This window comes from Musa acuminata, chromosome BXJ1-1 (genome assembly GCF_036884655.1).
Source record: "Musa acuminata AAA Group cultivar baxijiao chromosome BXJ1-1, Cavendish_Baxijiao_AAA, whole genome shotgun sequence".
Classification (NCBI taxonomy): domain Eukaryota; kingdom Viridiplantae; phylum Streptophyta; class Magnoliopsida; order Zingiberales; family Musaceae; genus Musa; species Musa acuminata.
Window position 1 is genome coordinate 8,049,724 of NC_088327.1, and position 19,063 is coordinate 8,068,786.

General features: G+C 35.5%; 2 protein-coding genes across 4 annotated transcripts; both read left to right on the forward strand.

The window, feature by feature from the left end:
- Positions 1 to 957: 957 nt before the first annotated feature.
- Positions 958 to 10,955, forward strand: LOC135648227 (oxysterol-binding protein-related protein 3A-like). Its single transcript, XM_065165752.1, has 11 exons — positions 958 to 1,165; positions 1,252 to 1,374; positions 3,169 to 3,262; positions 5,031 to 5,147; positions 6,973 to 7,045; positions 7,129 to 7,247; positions 7,461 to 7,582; positions 7,782 to 7,958; positions 8,361 to 8,505; positions 10,150 to 10,328; positions 10,534 to 10,955. Exons 2-11 carry the CDS (start codon positions 1,262 to 1,264, stop codon positions 10,778 to 10,780), a joined length of 1,386 nt encoding a protein of 461 aa, XP_065021824.1. The 5' UTR covers positions 958 to 1,165; positions 1,252 to 1,261; the 3' UTR covers positions 10,781 to 10,955.
- Positions 10,956 to 11,584: 629 nt separating this feature from the next.
- Positions 11,585 to 18,927, forward strand: LOC135648296 (serine/arginine-rich SC35-like splicing factor SCL30). 3 transcript variants are annotated; one of them, XM_065165848.1, is made up of 10 exons: positions 11,590 to 11,721; positions 12,179 to 12,418; positions 14,595 to 14,744; positions 14,894 to 14,971; positions 15,855 to 16,019; positions 16,115 to 16,155; positions 17,787 to 17,859; positions 17,929 to 18,111; positions 18,554 to 18,680; positions 18,750 to 18,927. In XM_065165848.1, the coding sequence occupies exons 3-9, from the start codon at positions 14,602 to 14,604 to the stop codon at positions 18,675 to 18,677; spliced, it is 807 nt and encodes a 268-aa protein (XP_065021920.1). In that variant the 5' UTR covers positions 11,590 to 11,721; positions 12,179 to 12,418; positions 14,595 to 14,601; the 3' UTR covers positions 18,678 to 18,680; positions 18,750 to 18,927. The 3 variants fall into 3 exon arrangements, with proteins under 3 accessions (XP_065022051.1, XP_065021920.1, XP_065021986.1); XM_065165979.1 differs by having other exon boundaries at positions 11,585 to 11,721; positions 18,557 to 18,927; XM_065165914.1 differs by lacking the exons at positions 11,590 to 11,721; positions 12,179 to 12,418 and adding an exon at positions 12,614 to 12,773 and having other exon boundaries at positions 18,554 to 18,927.
- The last annotated feature ends 136 nt before the right edge of the window (positions 18,928 to 19,063 follow it).

Below are 19,063 nucleotides of genomic sequence, written 5' to 3' on the forward strand. Positions count from 1 at the left end.
TGTATTATTATGAAATGTTTCCTGGAATGTTTGCTTGTGAATCCCTAGTGAGACGTTTTTTCTTACCTGTTTTATCTTTTGTAGACCCTAAGAAACCACAAGAGGTTTCGGAAAGGCTAACATTTGCGAACGGACACGCAAGGGTGCTGCATGACTTAGGCAAAATCAACTAAGTTTGTGACATTACAACATTAATATTTGAGTATTTATAAGATATTAATATATTTTTTAAAATTTTTAAGATAACTTATGATACATTCTAAAATCACAAGACTATCAATATAATTTAGTGAGAAACCAACATGATTTATATCATCTATAAGTTGAAATTTTATTTATTTATTTTCAAAGGTTATTATTTATTTATTTATATAAGTATATTTTGTATTTGATATATATCTAGACCATACAAAGTTTTTTGTAATTATATATATATATATAATACGTATTCATTTTTGAATAAATATTAAAATGTTAGAAAGGTAAACTTTATTCAGTAGACTTTTGAATTATAATTTTACTAAACAATACTTACGTTAATGTATATTTAAAATATAATTTTTATTTATCGTTTATCAAACACATATAGTATTCAATAAATACATATTTACTCAAATCTCTTTCTCTAAATACATATTAAAATATAAATATGTTCCCAAAATTATTATTAAAAATAAACGAGGAGATAATTCATGAGAATAATTTCATGATATCGTTGGGCATTACTCCAATATTAAAAGTATATGTATTCAACCAATATATCAATCAATGTGTTGTATCCCTTAGAATTAGCTTTAATTAATTTTAGTTCTAATTTTTTCTTATTGTATCTTAATTTTTTTCTCCTATCTATTTATTTTTTTGTTATTACGTTTAAAAACATATATATATATATATATATATATATATATATATATATATATATATATATATATATATATATATATATAATATGGACTAAAGTGAACACTTAATTGCGAAACCGGAAGCGCCTCATCATGTTCTTTGGGAGATGATTGCGATTTGTGACTACATGAGGGATAGACATGTAAAATCGCCCAATTTATTTAGCCCCTCTTTCCTCTCATTTCCACCACCGTCTCCGTTTCAATCTCCGAATTCGATACCGATTACTCACCAAATATTTAGGGTTCTTTGGTTCGAGGTTCGCAATTCGTATCTCCAACCTTCTCTTGATCTATACTCTTTTTCTTTTTGTCGATTTTTTGGTGATCTTCTTCGACTTGCTAGGGTTTCGGAGATGGATTCCGGAGATCAGAAGCCGGCTTCTAGTGCTGCTGGCGGCGGTTTCTTTTCCGCGATCGCTTCAAGCGTTCGGAATTGGGGCAGTGCGATGCAGAAGTCTGTTAATGGGTACGGAGGAGCGGCCGATCTATCATTTTTCTTTCTTGTTTCTCTTTCGAATAGGATTCTTGGATGATTCTGAGAGAGAAGCCTTGCTCTATCTTTCCTTTGTTCTTATTCTGCTTGTTTCGGTGCCGGAACATAAACCGGATACAAACTTTCCATTGATAATTTGCTCGATGGAAGAATCGTTTCTTCGTTTTTCCGTTAGCTGTGGACAGAATTATCTACGAACTTTTAGATCCTGCAAATGCATACCTCGCTTTCTCTTTCTTTCATCTTCAGACTGGTAGCCTTTTTTTATTTCTCCTATCTCGATTTATAGTATCATAATTAATTGGTGTTTTTATTGCAGCAATTATTTTCCCTCCTACATAATATCTCAGATATATTTTTTAGTAGACTTTCTTTAACATGTCAATGTATGACATGATAATGCAGGGACTTGCTTATGGCTCATGCCGTACTTATGTGTTTACTTCACCTTTCTGTTTCCTGATTTTTTCACTGGACCAAAATTTTATAGTTTTTATGTAAATCATGCGTCTTGATGTAAAATGGTTATTTTGTAGGAAATTGCTTAAAATTTTGTTTACATGTGCTGTAGAAAAGATTAAAGGAATAAGACATGTCTGATGGAATTAGACCTGGATGGATGAGGCTTTATTGTGCTTGTGCAGCTAGTATAAACGTCTATGACATATCTTATTAGATGATATGCTATTATTCTCTATGCCTATGGTTCTGTCTGAAAAAGAATGTTTTTTGTTTCTCTAGTCCTATGGTTATTGTCAGGTTGTGATGCATAAGAAATCTAAATGATATTATTATTCTATAGGAATGATGCACTTTTAAATGATATATTATAAACTCAAAATAAACTTATAGGGACAAAAATGTCCTGGGGTTGATAATGGGAATTGGAGTTTTTCTTTTCATGGAAATCTTGGTTTCCAGTATATGCATGTTTGATAACAATCACTGTAAATATGTCTTTCATTTATTAATAATGTAGAGTTGGCTTTTCTAGCATGGCATAAGTTACTTACTCATTACCATACAAAATATTTGGTATTTTTACGGTTGCTTACTTGCAATTATATATATAGTTGTTATCAAGGATTTAAATATTGGTTTTGGTAATCCATCGGACCCGTATGATAGCAATATACCACCACTAGTGCCACACCACCTATGCCACTCGGTATCATTGAATAAATGATAAAAAATATTAAATGAATGGTATAATACTGCTTTTGAGTTATATGCTTTGGTACCAATATTTGGTCGGTTAGGAAAATACCAGTTAGTATGAGATGGTCCTATAGGTGTTTAAATCCTTTGTTATTTTTTATTAGAGTGAACTACTTATAAAGGTCAAAGGTGTCTATGAAAATTATGTTTGCCTTTACCTACTTGAGGGTGCTGTTTTCAGTTATGACTCGTTCTTGATATGCTGCCATTTTAACATCTTAATTTCATATTATTCTACATTGTTGTTCATTTCACCAAAAAAAGAAAAGGCCAAGGATTGTTGAAAACCTGGACTGTAGTGCACTCATAATCTTTTGATGAAGAGTTTTGACACTGCCTTTTATTATCTTCACCAGAAGAGTTGTACAATGGTTTGAGTTCTCTGTACTTTGAAACATTTTCTGGTTCTTTTTGTTTGCCATGAATCAGTAAATGATCAAAATGAGCTATACTTTGATTTTCTTTTTACTGGAAAAGGGCTTGTCATCGTATTCAACTTTATTTAATGAATACTATATGACATAACTCCATTAATGGTTAATATGCCAGGCTATTGGGCTATGAAGGACTAGAAGTGATAAACCCAGAAGGAGGCACAGATGATGCTGAGGCTGAAGCTCAACGAGGAAGATGGAAGCAAGAGGTGGTACTTTTGACCATTACTATTCTGTACTATCCTAGAATCATATGTATTCAATTTCCTGCAGACTTCATGAATAGTTGTTTATCTTACATGAAATCTCTCTCCTATGACTGATTTATTGATGGCTTGATTTGCTTACTTTTGTTTCTGTGTTGCTTTTTTTATTTTCCTGATGGTTGTGACTCATTCTTTTGTAGGCTATTATTATTTACTGTACTTTTAGATATGATATGTTGTTCTTTCTCAAACTATGTAAACTGAGTATACACCGAGGAAGTCGAGGTAGGGTTTTACACTAAAGATGTCAAATCTGGCATAAGGATTATGAACTAAATTACTAGATAATTCTTTTTCTTACATTCCTCTAGCAAGATTTTTGTGTAATACCCCAGTCTGATCAGTCTCACATTTGCTATATGTGAGGCTTTGATTAGTATCTGAGTTACAAACCACCCTAATTTTTGAGTACCTATTTGAGGATGGAGCCCAAACAATTTTGGGCTCAAATTGTAGTAAATATGGTTTTAGAGTGACAACCATTCATAACATACAAGCCATAAGCCAGCTGATCATTACATCCTTGCTGATGATTGATGGTGCACTAGCATTATTGTATGTCTTTCTAATTCGCTAGTTTCTATTGGATGTTCATCTTAACTCTTTATGGAAGACAGTCACTCGGTTAGTTTTCCAAGATTACATCTCATTTGGAATAAAGTGCAAGTGAAGCTCTGTTACAAGTCCTAAACTATTTTCCATTTTGACTTTTTCCTGTTTCGTGGTCCAATAAGAAAATGTAATAGTTACTTTTTTATCATAATGATGTCTCACTCTTTCTGTCTGGATGAACTTTCAATCCATGGCCTTTCCTTAGGACCTTGTTGTAGATAAGAAATCTGTGTTCAAATTTTCGACTCCAGAAGTATATCCAGTCTCATAAATGAGTGTTATGGTACATTTTCACTCTTGTTTTGATGTGATTGAAGACATTCTTGTGGAACCTATAGTGCAAAACACATTCGGATTTATTTTTGCCTTATAAATATGTAGGTTTAAGGTCTTTTTGCTTATTAGCCTTAAATTTTTCTTTATTTGACATTATTCAGAGACTTCTACTACTAGAATATCTGACAGAACGTATATCAAGTAGTTAAAGACATTCTTGATAATGTAAGGTGGAGTATGTAATATATTAAAAAAGGACTAACTATAAATCACAAGAAAATAAACGGTTCAACTATAAATTGCAACAAAGTGCAGTTTTCTGCCATGGTGGTGTAATGGGCACCTAGCATCCATTTTTACAAGGACATTTTGGATCAAGCGAACAATGTTGATAGCCTCATTACTTAAAGAACCACTTCTGATGGATATTGTTCCTATATTTTATTTGCAAACTATCATATCTAATCTAATTTACTCAAGTTGTTATGCATATTATTGAAACTTATAATTTTTTTTTGGATACTTCAAAATGCATGTTGTCTTTTGAGGAGAAATTGAACAAGGGATGAATACATGAATTTTTTTAATTGTTTCTTAACATAATTTACCATTACCTTTTGTGACTTTACCTTCATTTGCTTGATAGATAATTATATTTGACTTTTAATAGAATACCTTCTTGTTACCCACTTTTTCTTTGATTAGCTCTGATCCTGTTAAAGAAGAAACAACATCAACTTCATAACTGATTGTTTCCTCCTCACTTTACCTACCCTATATGGTACCTGATAAGTACATTGATCTCATATATTTTTGTTTACAGGACCGAGATGGTTACTGGAAGATGATGCACAAGTATATAGGATCAGATGTTACATCGATGGTGACGCTCCCGGTCATCATTTTTGAACCAATGACAATGCTTCAGAAAATGGCAGAGGTATGCGTTTAATAGGATAATCAATATGTGTGTGTTATAATAGATGCCTCTTGTCAAGTGCCTTCTTTCTTTAATGGTAGGAGGTAACCGCCAAGTTAGACTAAAGAAAGATTGAGAGGAGAAAGAGAGAGAGTGTGTGCGGATGGCTTTACCAAGAAAAAACTATTTCAACTTTTGCTTTAGGCTTACACAATTCATATTTATTGATTATATCATAATTTATGTTTTGATATCGTCTTTAGCCACTAGTCTCATGAAGAGAAGCCAATGTTTCAAAACCTCAATGTTGTAGCTTTAACTGGCTTTCTATGCACCTGCTAAGTGATATTTAATGACTCCGTATATGTCCATCCAATTAAGGAAGATAACATTGTTATGTTTGACAAGGATGTTAATTTTCCAGATGGTTACAAAATTAACATTAATTTAGGTGGGAAAAGTAATGGGAGGACAGATGTAGAGAGAGTAGGGAGCACATGCCTTATCGGTCCAGAAAAAAAATAGTACAACTCTTTTATCCTTTACAAGAAACTCCTTGGTTGTCGTCATTGTTTTATTTTTATACATTTGGAGAGCATGCTACTGAGTGAGATTTGTTAAAGAAAAAAAGTATGTATTTATTTGTATCAGCAGCAATCACAACTCACCATGAAATATATATGAAGAGATAGAAACAGCGTTCTTGTCATGTTCAAAATAATTACAATTGTGTTCTCTTTATTTATGAATCAAAACTATCTTGACTAACCTTTTCGGTTGCAGTTTTAGGGCTGTACCAGGCTACCAGCATGAAGCATGTTACACTAATACCTCACACTAAAAGTTAAGGATAAACAAATTGAGAGTTATTTGATGTTACACTAAGACCTCGATCCATGAAAATCAAGTGTAGATCCACAAGGATCAAACCTTTATCTTCATGGATTTAGGTTAGATCAGCAAGGATCAGGGCTTGATCATTGTAGATCAAGCTCCAAATTGGGTATTAATGTAAAAGATCTAGGCTAAAATTAGCCTAAATCAGGTATAAACAGAAGAGATTTAGGCTAAGATTGAAAGTTATGACATCAATTGTAATCTAATTGCATGAAATTTGAGGAGTTAAGCTTATAAATTAGGTCTGAATTTATCTAATTTTGGTGAGAAATTAGACCGAATGTGCAACTTCAACCTTCTCGAGAAATTAGTCCTCCCCTTGAAGTATAGACTAACTTTTGAGAGAGTTTTGAGAGAAATTTGAATGACATTGGAGTGGGTGAGAGAGGATTCTGAGAAAGAAGATTGTTTAGCCACTTTGATGGAGCCAAAGTGACCTCAATGAATCTCTTGGCTTGGGTAACCATTATGTGGACTTATCATCTAGTACAGGCCAGGTAACGGGAGAAATCGGGCGGTAAGCCTGATTCACGGGACTTACTGGGTGGTAAACCTCATACCACCCTTGAACCACCTGGTTTGGGGTGGTCCATGTCCCAACAGTCACTCGGTTCGAGCTGTTGACGTACTGCTCTCGTTTCCTTTTCTTTTATTTGTCAAGTTTATCAGCTTTATTGACTTTCTTTATTCTTTTACATGAGAAAAGAATGTACATTCACACAATTATCTGTATAAATATGACTAGTAGAATTTTTTTTGGTAAATATCTAACCAAGGGCTTTTTGCTATTGTTGGGACATTATGGCTTGTTGTTGTTCTATATATATTATAATTGAAAGGGCTACTCTTTTGTTTATTATTTTCCCATCTGTCAGTTGCACTTAGCCTCTTTCTATCATTCTGCTTATCTCGTATAAAGTTTTTCTCATCCTTATGGTTGTTGTCACAGTTAATGGAGTACTCTTACTTGTTAGATATGGCAGATGATTGTGAAGATCCTTATATGCGGTTGGTCTATACTTGTAAGTGTATATTTCTACTTTTGGTTAGTATATGCAGTGAGCGTTCAGTAAAAATGATTTCTGAAACTGACTATATGATGCAGCTTCTTGGGCGATATCTGTTTACTATGCTTATCAGCGAACATGGAAGCCTTTTAATCCCATCCTTGGTGAAACATATGAAATGGCCAATCACGGCGGCATTACATTTATTGCGGAGCAGGTCTATTAACTTTTCCTTGCCACCAGTTCTGTGGTGGTACCTGTGTAGTTGTGTTTGATTTGTTAAAAAAGTCAATAGGACATTGAGACACATGCTAAATCACCTATTTGTCCTTCTGATCATGCTTTTTTGCTACAATATACTTGATGTTTTTCTCTTTTCTGAGGAATTCTGTGAATGACATACTTGATCAAGATTTGTGTACTGTTTCAGGTAAGCCATCATCCTCCTATGAGTGCAGCTCATGCTGAGAATGAGCATTTTATTTATGACATTACTTCTAAATTAAAGACCAAGTTTTTAGGAAATTCTGTAGAAGTGTATCCTGTTGGAAGGTGAGATATGTACATTGATATTTAATACTATTCTACCAGTATTTGTGTTTGAAAATCGGTCAGTGTCGTTTGTTCCAGATTTTTTTAACATGTAGGAGATGTTGACCTGTACATACAAAACTATTGTCCAGTGCAGAGAGCTCTAGTAATGATGTTTGCATATAACATTTGCTAATATGTATTAATCATTGAAATGCAGGACGAGAGTGACCCTAAAGAAATCTGGTGTAGTCGTAGATTTGGTTCCTCCTCCCACAAAGGTTAATAACCTTATATTTGGGCGAACATGGGTTGACTCACCTGGGGAGATGATCATGACAAATTTGACAACTGGAGACAAAGTAGTGTTGTATTTTCAACCGTGCGGCTGGTTCGGGTATGGCTTCTTGCTTCGATTGCATCATAAATAGACTGATATTGGATGAAGTTAAAATTTGATGAATAGTTGATAGAGAATTTGTTGTCAACTGGGATATCCTTCTGGAATGTTTATGGAGCTATGTGTGGCAGTCTTTAATCTATCCTTTGACTCAATCTATCGTCATATTGAATCTAATTTACCTTTCTAATTCTCTGTTTGGTCAATAGATGGTAATGGAAAGCAAGTTTTGCTAACATCAATTCATGCACTTGTTTCATGTGATACATACTTTGTACATGTTTAGATCTCTTTTCTTAAAAATATATTTGTTATATTAAGCCCCCTTGCTTTTTCTTTTTTTGTCCATATGTTTTACATTTCACATCATATCTTATTGATGGTGGTCAATTGTGTCAGTGCTGGTCGATACGAAGTAGATGGATATGTATATGATGCAGCAGAAGAGCCTAAAATATTGATCACTGGAAAATGGAATGAATCAATGAGTTGTCAACCATGTGATAAGGAAGGAGAGCCTCTTTCTGGCACTGAATTGAAAGAGGTATGCTGTGTTTCTCATTCCTGTTTGTTGAAATTCTTTACTCTAGTTACTGGTTTACCTCACAGATCATCTTTAACTTGTCCTTGCATGCTGTGCTCAGTCCATGGCATTCTGTTGAGTGTTGATTACCTTTTGTAGCTTCACATGGACGTGTTATGTCAAACAATATTCCCTAGAAGCATTTACAATTTTGTAATTCGAAATGGTTCTAAAAGATTAATCATAATTTTTTTTCTGTGGTTCGTATAGAGAGGTTAGAAAATATTGTTTCTGTTTTGTAGAATCCAAATGATCAAAGGAAACAAACATTTGGGCATGCACTTGCATTTCAAATCTTTCAAATAAGGTACTGAAAGAAAGATATAAGAGTTTAGTTTCCAAAGAATTAAGCTTTGCCCAAATCAGAATTCTATATAAAATGTTATAGTTAAAACAAGACAGATTGGTCAGAATTCTCAAAAATTCTAAATTAGTAAATCTGTAGCTCAAATGAGGTTGGTACTATTAGCAAGAGCAAAACTTTACAAAGTACTCATAATCAAGAAGAAATCAAGGATATAAATTTGTGTAGGATGGGTTAGAACACTTGCTAATGATATCATTCTCATTTGAACTATAAATTTGTTAATCCAAAATTTTTGAGAATTCTGACCTCTCTGCCTTGTTTTAACTATAACATTTTGTATAGAATTCTGATTTGGGCAAACCTTAATTCTCTGGAAATTAGATTTTTATATCTTTTTTTAAGTACCTTGAAAGATTTGAAATGCAAATGCCTGCCCAAATGTTTGTTATCTAGAGTTCAAGGTGCCCCTATTTTGAGATGGATCACCACAAATGACTTTTAACATCTGATAGTTACTGAAAAGCTATCCAGTTTTTGCATTTCTTGGAATATTAATGTATTTTATAGTTGACTAAACAAAGAGAAGGTGCACAACATATTCTGCATCAGGAGATAGTACCAGGTGGCAGGTACATCAAGATGTATGTTTCACAGGCTACTGAAGATGGACACTAACAAAGGGACACAAAATGTCAATTAAGTAGTCGGTGTTAGAAAAATATGGTGAAATATTTCTTCAAGGAAGACGTAGATTGGATAGAAGCCTCCATGACCACTGTATAGAATTAGAAAGTACTCATCAAGGACAAACAGTGCTGGATCTGGGTTGGAGGAGCCTAATTTATTTTTACGTACTATCTCATGCTGCTAGGTCTGAATTAGGAAACTACTATTGTTGAGTTTCATTTATGAAATTTCTATGTTCCTTTTTCCATTAAAATTTTCTTGTATAGTATTTGTGGATTTCTTGCAAACCATCCATAATTAGATAGTATTTTAATATCATGTAACATATATCTGTGTTTAAAAACTATTAGAAGTTTGATCTGTATATCGATCATAGTAAATGACTTTTCTTTGTTCCGTTTCACCAACTATTCAGGTTGAAATAATAACCGGAAATGAGAGGTCATGGTCTCATCATTTATAACTTTTTCTTGAAATAACAAATGAAATACTTTAATTGCTTCAGTTGCTTTAGCTATTCACTATGGTACATCTTGCCTAGTTGTAGTGACTTCTGCCTTTTGCCCAAGTAGCTCTGTTATTTGTATCACCCTTGATATGCTTTAATTCAGGTCTGGAGAGTTGCTGCTACTCCTGTGAATGACAAGTACCAATACACATATTTTGCCCATAAGATTAACAGCTTTGAGACAGCTCCTAAGAATCTATTGGCATCAGATTCTCGATTGCGCCCTGACAGATATGCACTTGAGAAAGGTGACATGTCCAAGTCTGGTGCAGAAAAGGGCAGGTACTGCATACTCTTTGTTACATATTCTCCTTGATTATTATTAAGACCTAAAAGATTACATGTTGAAGTGAATTGCATGTGGCATGTACTTAGTAATCAAGAAAGAATTGGCCATAACAAAGTCTGAAGTTTGTTGTTTAATACAATCAGAACTGTCACTTCAAGCATGATTTACATTTAGCATAATGCATGTTTGGTTTCACAGTCTGGAGGAGAAGCAGAGAGAAGAAAAAAGAATCAGAGAAGCCAATGGGCACAAATTCACTCCACGATGGTTCAACTTGAGTAGTGAAATTACTCCAACACCTTGGGGGGACTTGGAAATATATGAATACAACGGTAAATATGCTGAACATAGGGCCAAAGTTGATGACTCTGATTCCATTGAAGAGGTTGACAGCAAAACTATTGAATTCAACCCATGGCAGTACAGCGATTTGTCTGCTGAATGAAGTATCAAAATTGGGTTCTAGCTCAGTTTTCCATCCATGTGCCAACTTAAAGAGACAAAAGGGTAATCCATGTTGTTGATGTAAAATGCTAAAAATTTCAATGTATTATTAGCTGCTTTTTTACATCAGGATGTGTAATTTTCATAGAATAAATAGTATGCTGATCTGTTGACTATTCTCTGTTGAAGACGTCCCATTTTTCCTGCCTCAAAACCTTTTGGTTTCTTATTTGCTCATCAATTGTGTAGAAACTCTAACAACTACCAGAGAAAAAGGAAATTATCCTTGTAGAAGGTAAATTATTGCTGAATTTTGCTCCACATGATTCTCCGAGCAAGTTTGATGCATGAGGTGGTGTGTGTTCATGAACCAGTACGTATATCAAATATTGTTTTTGACTTGAACTGGCACCCAGCATAGAACAAAAGTCTCGTTTCATTCCTCATGATGCCCCTTTTGGCTTTTCAATTAGGTGGGTACTGGTTCCTGTTTGATTCATGTACAATTAAATGGTCCAAATTTCCAATTTATTTGAGATTGGAACTGCTTATCCAGACTCCACTCGGGACTGTGCATTTGGTTTATCATCAGAATTTGAATAGAAAATTCATTTAAATGGGAATCATAATGATTGAATTTTTTTCTTCATATATTTAGTTTTTTTTAATTCTGAAATCGAAACTGTACTCAGATCATGCAATAATTACAATTATCATGGAAGTCTTTCTTTCGTTGGTCAGGTTGATTGTTCGGTTGGTCTACATCAGTGGGTACTCCAGCTTCAATCCAATGAGATCATATCTAGTAGTCCTATCGATTTAGATTGGCAGAACCGACTTGACTCTTTTTGCTGACATAGAGATAAAGCTCGACACCGTGGCGCCAAGCTGACTCGAGGTGAACCAACGTAGCCCGAGTCTAAGTCGTTGTGCTTCTTTCAGGTATATATATATATATATATATATATATTGTGTATATATAACAAATATGCTCACCGAAATCTCTTCGAGTTAGGATACAGTTCAAGTAAAAAAAATAATCTATATAAATCATTTAAGCCCAAAATAGAAAAGAAAAGGAAATTACTTATCAGGAAAGATTCCAGTTGAGATTAGGCATGACTTTAGTGACATATTTTCTCCATATCAGGTATGACTTTAAATTTATTCTGAATTCTTGCAAGAGTAAAATTCCATTTCTTTTTATTTATGTAACAAAATATGAGTACAAGTTGCGATTCCATTGTTCAAATCCTGCAATATTTCAAACGCTGCTGATTCCGCCAAATCCTACCGGCGGGCAAACCTACCTGTTTGTATGACATCCGCTCTGTCATCTGCTGTGGTTTGAGGCGGTGTGGATTCGCCCGTTTCATTTACCAGACATTTGATTTGACAGATAATGCCCCATATGTGGGGTCCGCGGCCTCTCCATGGCAGGCAGGAGATCGACTAAATCTGGACAGAAATCACGCGCGCGGCCTCGTATTTAGGGATTGGGTTTTCACTTTACGGAGATCGGTCGCCTCCCCTCGTTCGACGGCTTACATTTGCCCCCTTCTCTCACCCAGATTTCAGAGATTTTTGCTCCTCCCTGAGGTTCCCCGTCGATTCCGTCAGTTTTACTGTCGAGTCGGAGGTATGCCATCTTTTTTCTTTTTTTTTTACTTCCTTTTATGCCCAAAGCTAGCATAAGGTTCTCAGGGGCCCCTGGTTTTAGTTCTGATCTCTTCTTGTTTTCGGGATTACGATGTTCTAAGGTCCTTTTTTTTTTTGTTATTTTTGCTTGGAAATGACTGCTCGAGAAGCCGATGGGGGTGTAATTGTCTGTAACAAGGTTCCATTCCCCGTCTTTATGCTTATCCGGGAAATGCAGGATCTCTTGTTGGCCAAAATTTGTTTTTTGTGAGGCTTGCTGATCTCTTTGGCAACTCAACGTTGGAGAGTAGGCTTACCCATACGATCGAGAGGAAAAAAAGAGTGATTTTATACGGGTTAGTGCCTGCCGCGTTGCACGGAAATTATTTTCTTTTTCAGTGTTCGTTTTGGATGTTCATTAAGGTATGCTTAGGGACGCCTTTAGGGACCATGACTTTCATTGATCTTTAACAACAATGGTTGTTTCGGTGGCATTGGTTGGGGTCTAGCATCTTCTGTCAGCAGAAGGTCGTTGACTTAGTCGAGATCTGAAAATTTGATAGACATCTGAAGTCTTCTTGTTGGTTTCTTTTGATTACTTAAAAGTGAACATAAGTTACTGTTCATCTTTTTGGTGAAGTAGAACGAACGAAGATGAAATTTAATTGAGGGAGGAAGCTGTCGGATTTTAAGTATATATGATAATACGGCACTTGAAAGGCACTTCAAAATGCATCAAACACAGCCATGACTTGGATTATTTTGGAAGTGGATACTTAAATGGAGGACCGTGTCCATACTTCAAGTGAATGATATGATAAGATAGAAAAATAAGAGGGTAGATATCTCAATTATATGCATTGATATATCCTCAATCACATGAATCTTGACTAATTTACACAACCATATTGAGACAGCTTCAGTTTCTGCTCCATGTGGTCATCATCCAATGGTAGAAACCCAAGCAACATTCTTGAGCTATGATGTAAGAATTCACATGAATAGAAGCCCTCAGAATGCACATTGCAGTCTCCAATACCCTCATGAACAAAAACTCTCATAAATCACTCTTTCCTTCATTTTAACACTATTTGAGCTGCTGCAGTGCCCCTGATTGAGGCTCCCCTTGGGCATCATGAGCTTGGTCAGCCAATCCTAGGGGGATGTGCCATATCCAAAGTCTGGCCAACCCCCCATGTGGCATGGGTTGGTTGGCCCACTGCGACTCCAAAAATTGGACCCAATTTTACTATTATCTTCTTTAACAAGTTCCACTTCCCACTATATTAGACGGCGTTAGTGACTTTGAATTAATTAGGCTCCATATAAGAAATGTCAAACATGACTGATTTTGCTCCAATCTTAATCAAAGTCAAACATGGACCAAGGCCGATCAATCTCCCATACTTGTTGGAGTGGATGTCGATGTTCATGTGTGATGGATTCACTAACATGGCATCATAGGTCTTTCCCCGAACTGTCGTGGCCCATTGTTTAGCTCAGTCTCCACCAACTCTGGTGATGGGGCCAGTTTCGGTCCCCAAATTGGTTTTCCGGATCTATCTTGTCGCCAGTCTTGAGCAGGTCACTGTGAAGCCATCTGATGATAACATTGATGATCTGGTGGTTAAGAATAAGTGCATGATAAGACTTCAAGCATTAGGGAATTTCTATTATAACAAGTCATCTCCAAGTTTCCTTGTTGCATCTTTTTCAATTTGATACTTCATCAAACATTACCACTTCTGTTTATATTCTCGTGTTGAATGACCATTATAATTTCTTTAGAATCTTTAGTAAATGCCGTTGACCTTTGGTTAATTTGGATGGTAGTATAAGTGTAGCATCTAGCTCTTCTTCATATGTTTTCAACTCAAGAAACATGGAGCATACACTGGCAACTAATTGAAGCACCATCAATACCACTTCTTTGACAAACAAATAACATAGTGGTTTGAATGTCGTTCAAAGATAAAGTATGAATCATGTGAAAAGTGTCAGGGATTCTAGAAGACTATGATACTTGCTTGACACCATGAATGTATTAATCTTATTGTTACCTTGATATTTTCATTATTGCTCTTTTATATAGGCTGTTTCTGTTATGCTCTTGATTTCTGGCCATCATCATTGACTCTCAATGTTGGATAATAAGTTTTGCCAATCTACTATTTCAGGTTTTTTATGAGGAGGTACAGTCCACCTTATTATAGTCCTCCTAGGAGGGGCTACGGTGGTAGAGGGCGAAATCCACCTAGGAGAGGATATGGTGGGAAGGAGCAGAGTACTGGGAGCCTTTTGGTTCGAAATATTCCCCTGAATTTTCGGTAATGGTTTCTCTACAGGATTTTCAGGCTTTGTCAGTGTCAGTTTTAGCTAGCCTGTCCATTTCTTCAAGGAGAGTGCATTTGTTGTTACAAATAAATGTTCTGATGGATAGTTGGTGATTATCTTAGATTTTTTCATTGACCTGCAGACCTGAGGATCTTCGAGTTCCGTTTGAAAGATTTGGTCCTGTACGAGATGTTTATCTTCCAAAAGACTACTATACCGGGTGAGACTTTTTGTGCTATTGCTGCTAGGATAATTGTGTTCATTATGTTATCTTGCCTGTTGTTGATTATGACACGAGCTATGGGTAAGATGACCTCTTTCATATACATTGTATAGATTTTTCAAAACTTTCATTTGTTGAATGCTGTTGGTAGATACTGTAGGCTTTGACTGTTTAATTATAATTGCCTGATCAACCACTTAATCCTAATATGTTGGTTAGATTTTTGTTGTACACTCAAATTATTACTTCAATTTTGAGCTTCTACTTATGAATAATATTCTCCCTTTTCTTTGCCATGATGTGCTTCTACTTGTCTATTTTGCTTTCAATATGAGTTAATTCTTTAAATGGTTCTCAGGGGTGTATTGGTTTGAAGTAAATACAAGCCCTGCATTTGTTGAAGAACACTCTATATCATTGCATTAGGTCATTTTGTTGAGGATTAGTCTTGTTCGAATCAAGAGGTTCATGTTTGAAGGGAAAACATAGTTCCTCATCAAATTTATTGTGAAGTAAAGATATAATGCTGACCTTTTGAAGTGGGTTTCTTGAGAAGATAACTGAAGCGTTATTGATCATACTAATACTTTCCAAGTGAAGAATTTGACACATGCAACTGATGGAAGTGATTGTAGAAGATATGTGAAGATATTAGAGCCTGCATTGCTAAATGCTTTTGTGACACAAGTACCCTTTTGATGGAGTGTTAGTTGTCATTGTCTTTGCTCCTTCAAGAACTATAGAAGACCTGTTAAGTGGTGTCTCGATGATGGTAAACTTAGCAAGCACAGTGGACTTCCAACCTTTTCCTACTGCCTTGGATAAAATGAGTTGCTCATTTTCTTGTTTGTTTTCATAATATTTGATACTTGTGATGCAGGGAGCCCCGTGGTTTTGCATTTGTGGAGTTTGTTGACCCGTTTGATGCTTCAGAAGCTCAATATCACATGAATAGACAACTACTTGGAGGCAGGGAGATAACTGTAGTTCTTGCTGCTGAATCACGAAAAAGGCCTGAAGACATGTGTAAAAGAGCTAGAGTTAGGTACTGCAAGAACCTTCATGTTTCCTGTTTTAAATCTTCTGATCATGGTATAGCATGAAACTAAAATGCCCTTGCAATTCTCCACCTTTTACCAGAGGGCCCTCCGGTAATGATCGCCGGCATTCTTCTTATTATGGTATTCCCTTGTGGCAATATTTACTATATGAATTTCTCTTACACTAGCATTTTTGAAGTGGTAGTTATCACATGCGATTGTACGTGTTTGTTTATTGATTATGCATTGTCATGGTGATTTTAGGTATTATGTTATGCTCGTAATTGATTCTTGCAGTGGAAAGCTATGTTTTTGTTTCTGTTCAAACTGAAATATAACATTTTTATGTTAAATCCAACATTCAAATAAATAAGCTGTCTTTAAAAACCAATACTACATCTTTCTTTCTTGTTTTGGATTTACTTATAAGACACACACATCAAACTTCTTTTGTTGCCTTGTTCATGGTTTGATGTTTCTGGTGCTGGACCTATGCCAGTCACCAGTTGGACCAGTACAGGTTTAGTACGTGCCGACATAAAAACACATGGTATGCCAGCATGTGCCATGGAGCATTTTCTTAAATCTAAGTATACATGGTATTGTGAGGCACGTGCCCTGGTCCACGCCGCCAACCTGATAGGGCAAAAGATTAATACATGCTGCCTTATTGGTCCAAGTGAAATATAGAATCATGGTCTTGTAATTGGCTTTCTTCATCTGGAAATGATGTAAAAGTACGAAGAATAACAGGTCACGGTATATCTTAGGCTGGTATTGAAAAAAATGACTTGATCAAAGTGTCTAACATTTGACCACCAGCAATCCTTCTTCTTTGATATATTTTTTCTTTGTTTGCTTGTCACTGTTAAACCGTACAGGGCTTGGGTACTTCTAAGGTCTTTCAAAATATTTGGGCAAGCTTTATGTTCCTGGATGGCAATGCACAATTGACTTGACAATTGCTAGAATGCTTTTGCCTGTTATCCCACTTAATCTTTTGCTCTCAATGACCAAACAAATAGAATATACCATATCTGGACTCCTGTCTTCTTTTTCTGTGCCTATTCTTTTTTTTGTGTAAGCGGAGGTGGGGCCTTGCACCCATTCTAAGGTTTCCAATTTAGATGAGTTCTCTTATATCTTCCTCATGGTTTCTAGTGGTTCTGAAAAATTTTAGTGTTAGTCTGTATTCTTTTGAAGTAGAGACTGGCGTTGTGTTTCTGTATTTTTTGTTTTCACAGAGTTCGCTGAATAATCATTTGCTTCAAGAAGAAATCGAATTTTTTTTTGGGAATCCTACAAGATCAATTCGTTCTTTTATTCTCTGACAGAAGTTGGAACTTCATCTGATTCGAATCCTATTGAGAGATCCACTAGATATCAGAATTTTTTGATGCAAAAATAAGATATTTCTTTTGTTCTTCTAGGTGATCGGAAAATTAAAAAATGATTGATATGTTTAAGATAATTATGTACTTGCAAAGGATTGGTAAAGGATTCTCTTTGGATGACTCGTTCTTAAGCTTAAGAAGAATGTAGTAACTATTGATGATCTTGAATTCTGGAGGATTTGTTTTGTGGCTAAAGGATCGGTAACTAAAACATATGTTCTTGAACATTGGTTCTTTTCATGGTAGTTCTGTATGGACGCAATTGTTTCATTATAATTTGGAGATAATCTTTTCTACAGAAACAAAGAAGATATTTCTTTTAAGCGACATAAGGCAATATTTGTGCCGAAGTTTCATATTTGATAGCGATTCTTACAGGACGCTTACGTTCTTGTTCAAGGTCACCCTCACCGTCTCCCCATTATTCTTCAAGGTCCAGACACCGCTCGCGGTAAGCTTTGGTGACTTTTCTATGCTTATCAGTCTTGTCAGTTTAAATATGTGGATCACTGTTAAACAGATCTTACTCTCCTGCACCGAAGTCCTGCAGTGACCACGCTTCTTCCCCACGAAAAAAGCAATCTAGTCATGCAAGATCTCCCAGAAATCATTCAAAGGAGCACAATGAGGATGTAAATCGCAGATCACATTCTCCAAGCTACAGTGATGCTAATCGAAATGAAGATGTTAATCATCATGATAAGTAAGTTAAATGATGCACCTTTATACTATTATGTTTTTTCATTGACCGTAAGAAATGTTGGCATTCTCCAAATTTTCTTGCTTCAGCTCCCTATGCAGAGCATCCTCTTCATAGTTCCTAAACAATATATGTTCTCTCAAATTCGTAAGGTGTATATGGTACATGATGGTGTGACTATCTTACTCTATAGATGTGTCATAAGATGTGATCCAGACCTCTGTTTGTCTATTTATCATGGCTTATGGTTACCATGATTCTGATGATCGAGTATAGCTCGTATTAAAGCTTATCATGCATTATTTATTTAGTTCTTTAAAATGGACTATTATAACATCATGCTACACACAAAAAGCATTCACACTGAAACATCCAAGACATTTGCTTTTGGCATAGTTATAAATGCAGTTGGTCATTATATGGTATTATTGTGGTGCATGTACAGTAGGCCTCCGCATGATGCTGAGGGATCACGGTCCCATTGGAGATCACCAAGGCACTCGTCAGCTTCGCTGCCAGGATCGCGATCAAGATCTGCTGATTTGAGCCCCAGACGCAGCAGTGAATGAGAGGTATGCATTTTTCTTTCAGGTGCAACAGTGAATGATCATGACGTGCTATGTTTCTTTCATGTTAAGCAGATGATCAACTCTCTTAGTTTGCTGAGTTACAGTCGACTCGAGTGTTTTAAAGAGGACAGGACAAAGTGATGAGTTTTTATAGCTAACTTAATTTGGACATATGAATAAGTACTTATGATTCTCTTGTTCTGCTAGCTGATGGTCGAAGAAAATGCTTGCCAGCATCAGATTTCTTTCATCTGTTCCATAGTGCAGATAATTTTCTGAGGCTTGCTTTATTTGTGCTGCTTATATACTGTTTGAACCACCATGATTGGATCTATCTGTGTTCATCATGCTGTTTTAGTCTATTTCTTGAAAGAGGGTTTTTGAGC

Excerpts from the sequence above, each read along its gene's own strand:
- LOC135648227 (XM_065165752.1), top strand. The coding sequence starts at position 1,262 with ATGGATTCCGGAGATCAGAAGCCGGCTTCTAGTGCTGCTGGCGGCGGT. Across the intron at positions 3,263-5,030 it reads GAGGAAGATGGAAGCAAGAG|GACCGAGATGGTTACTGGAA; the intron begins GTGGTACTTTTG and ends TTTTGTTTACAG. Across the intron at positions 8,506-10,149 it reads CTGGCACTGAATTGAAAGAG|GTCTGGAGAGTTGCTGCTAC; the intron begins GTATGCTGTGTT and ends GCTTTAATTCAG.
- LOC135648296 (XM_065165848.1), top strand. The coding sequence starts at position 14,602 with ATGAGGAGGTACAGTCCACCTTATTATAGTCCTCCTAGGAGGGGCTAC. Across the intron at positions 16,156-17,786 it reads CCGGCATTCTTCTTATTATG|GACGCTTACGTTCTTGTTCA; the intron begins GTATTCCCTTGT and ends CGATTCTTACAG. Across the intron at positions 17,860-17,928 it reads AGGTCCAGACACCGCTCGCG|ATCTTACTCTCCTGCACCGA; the intron begins GTAAGCTTTGGT and ends ACTGTTAAACAG.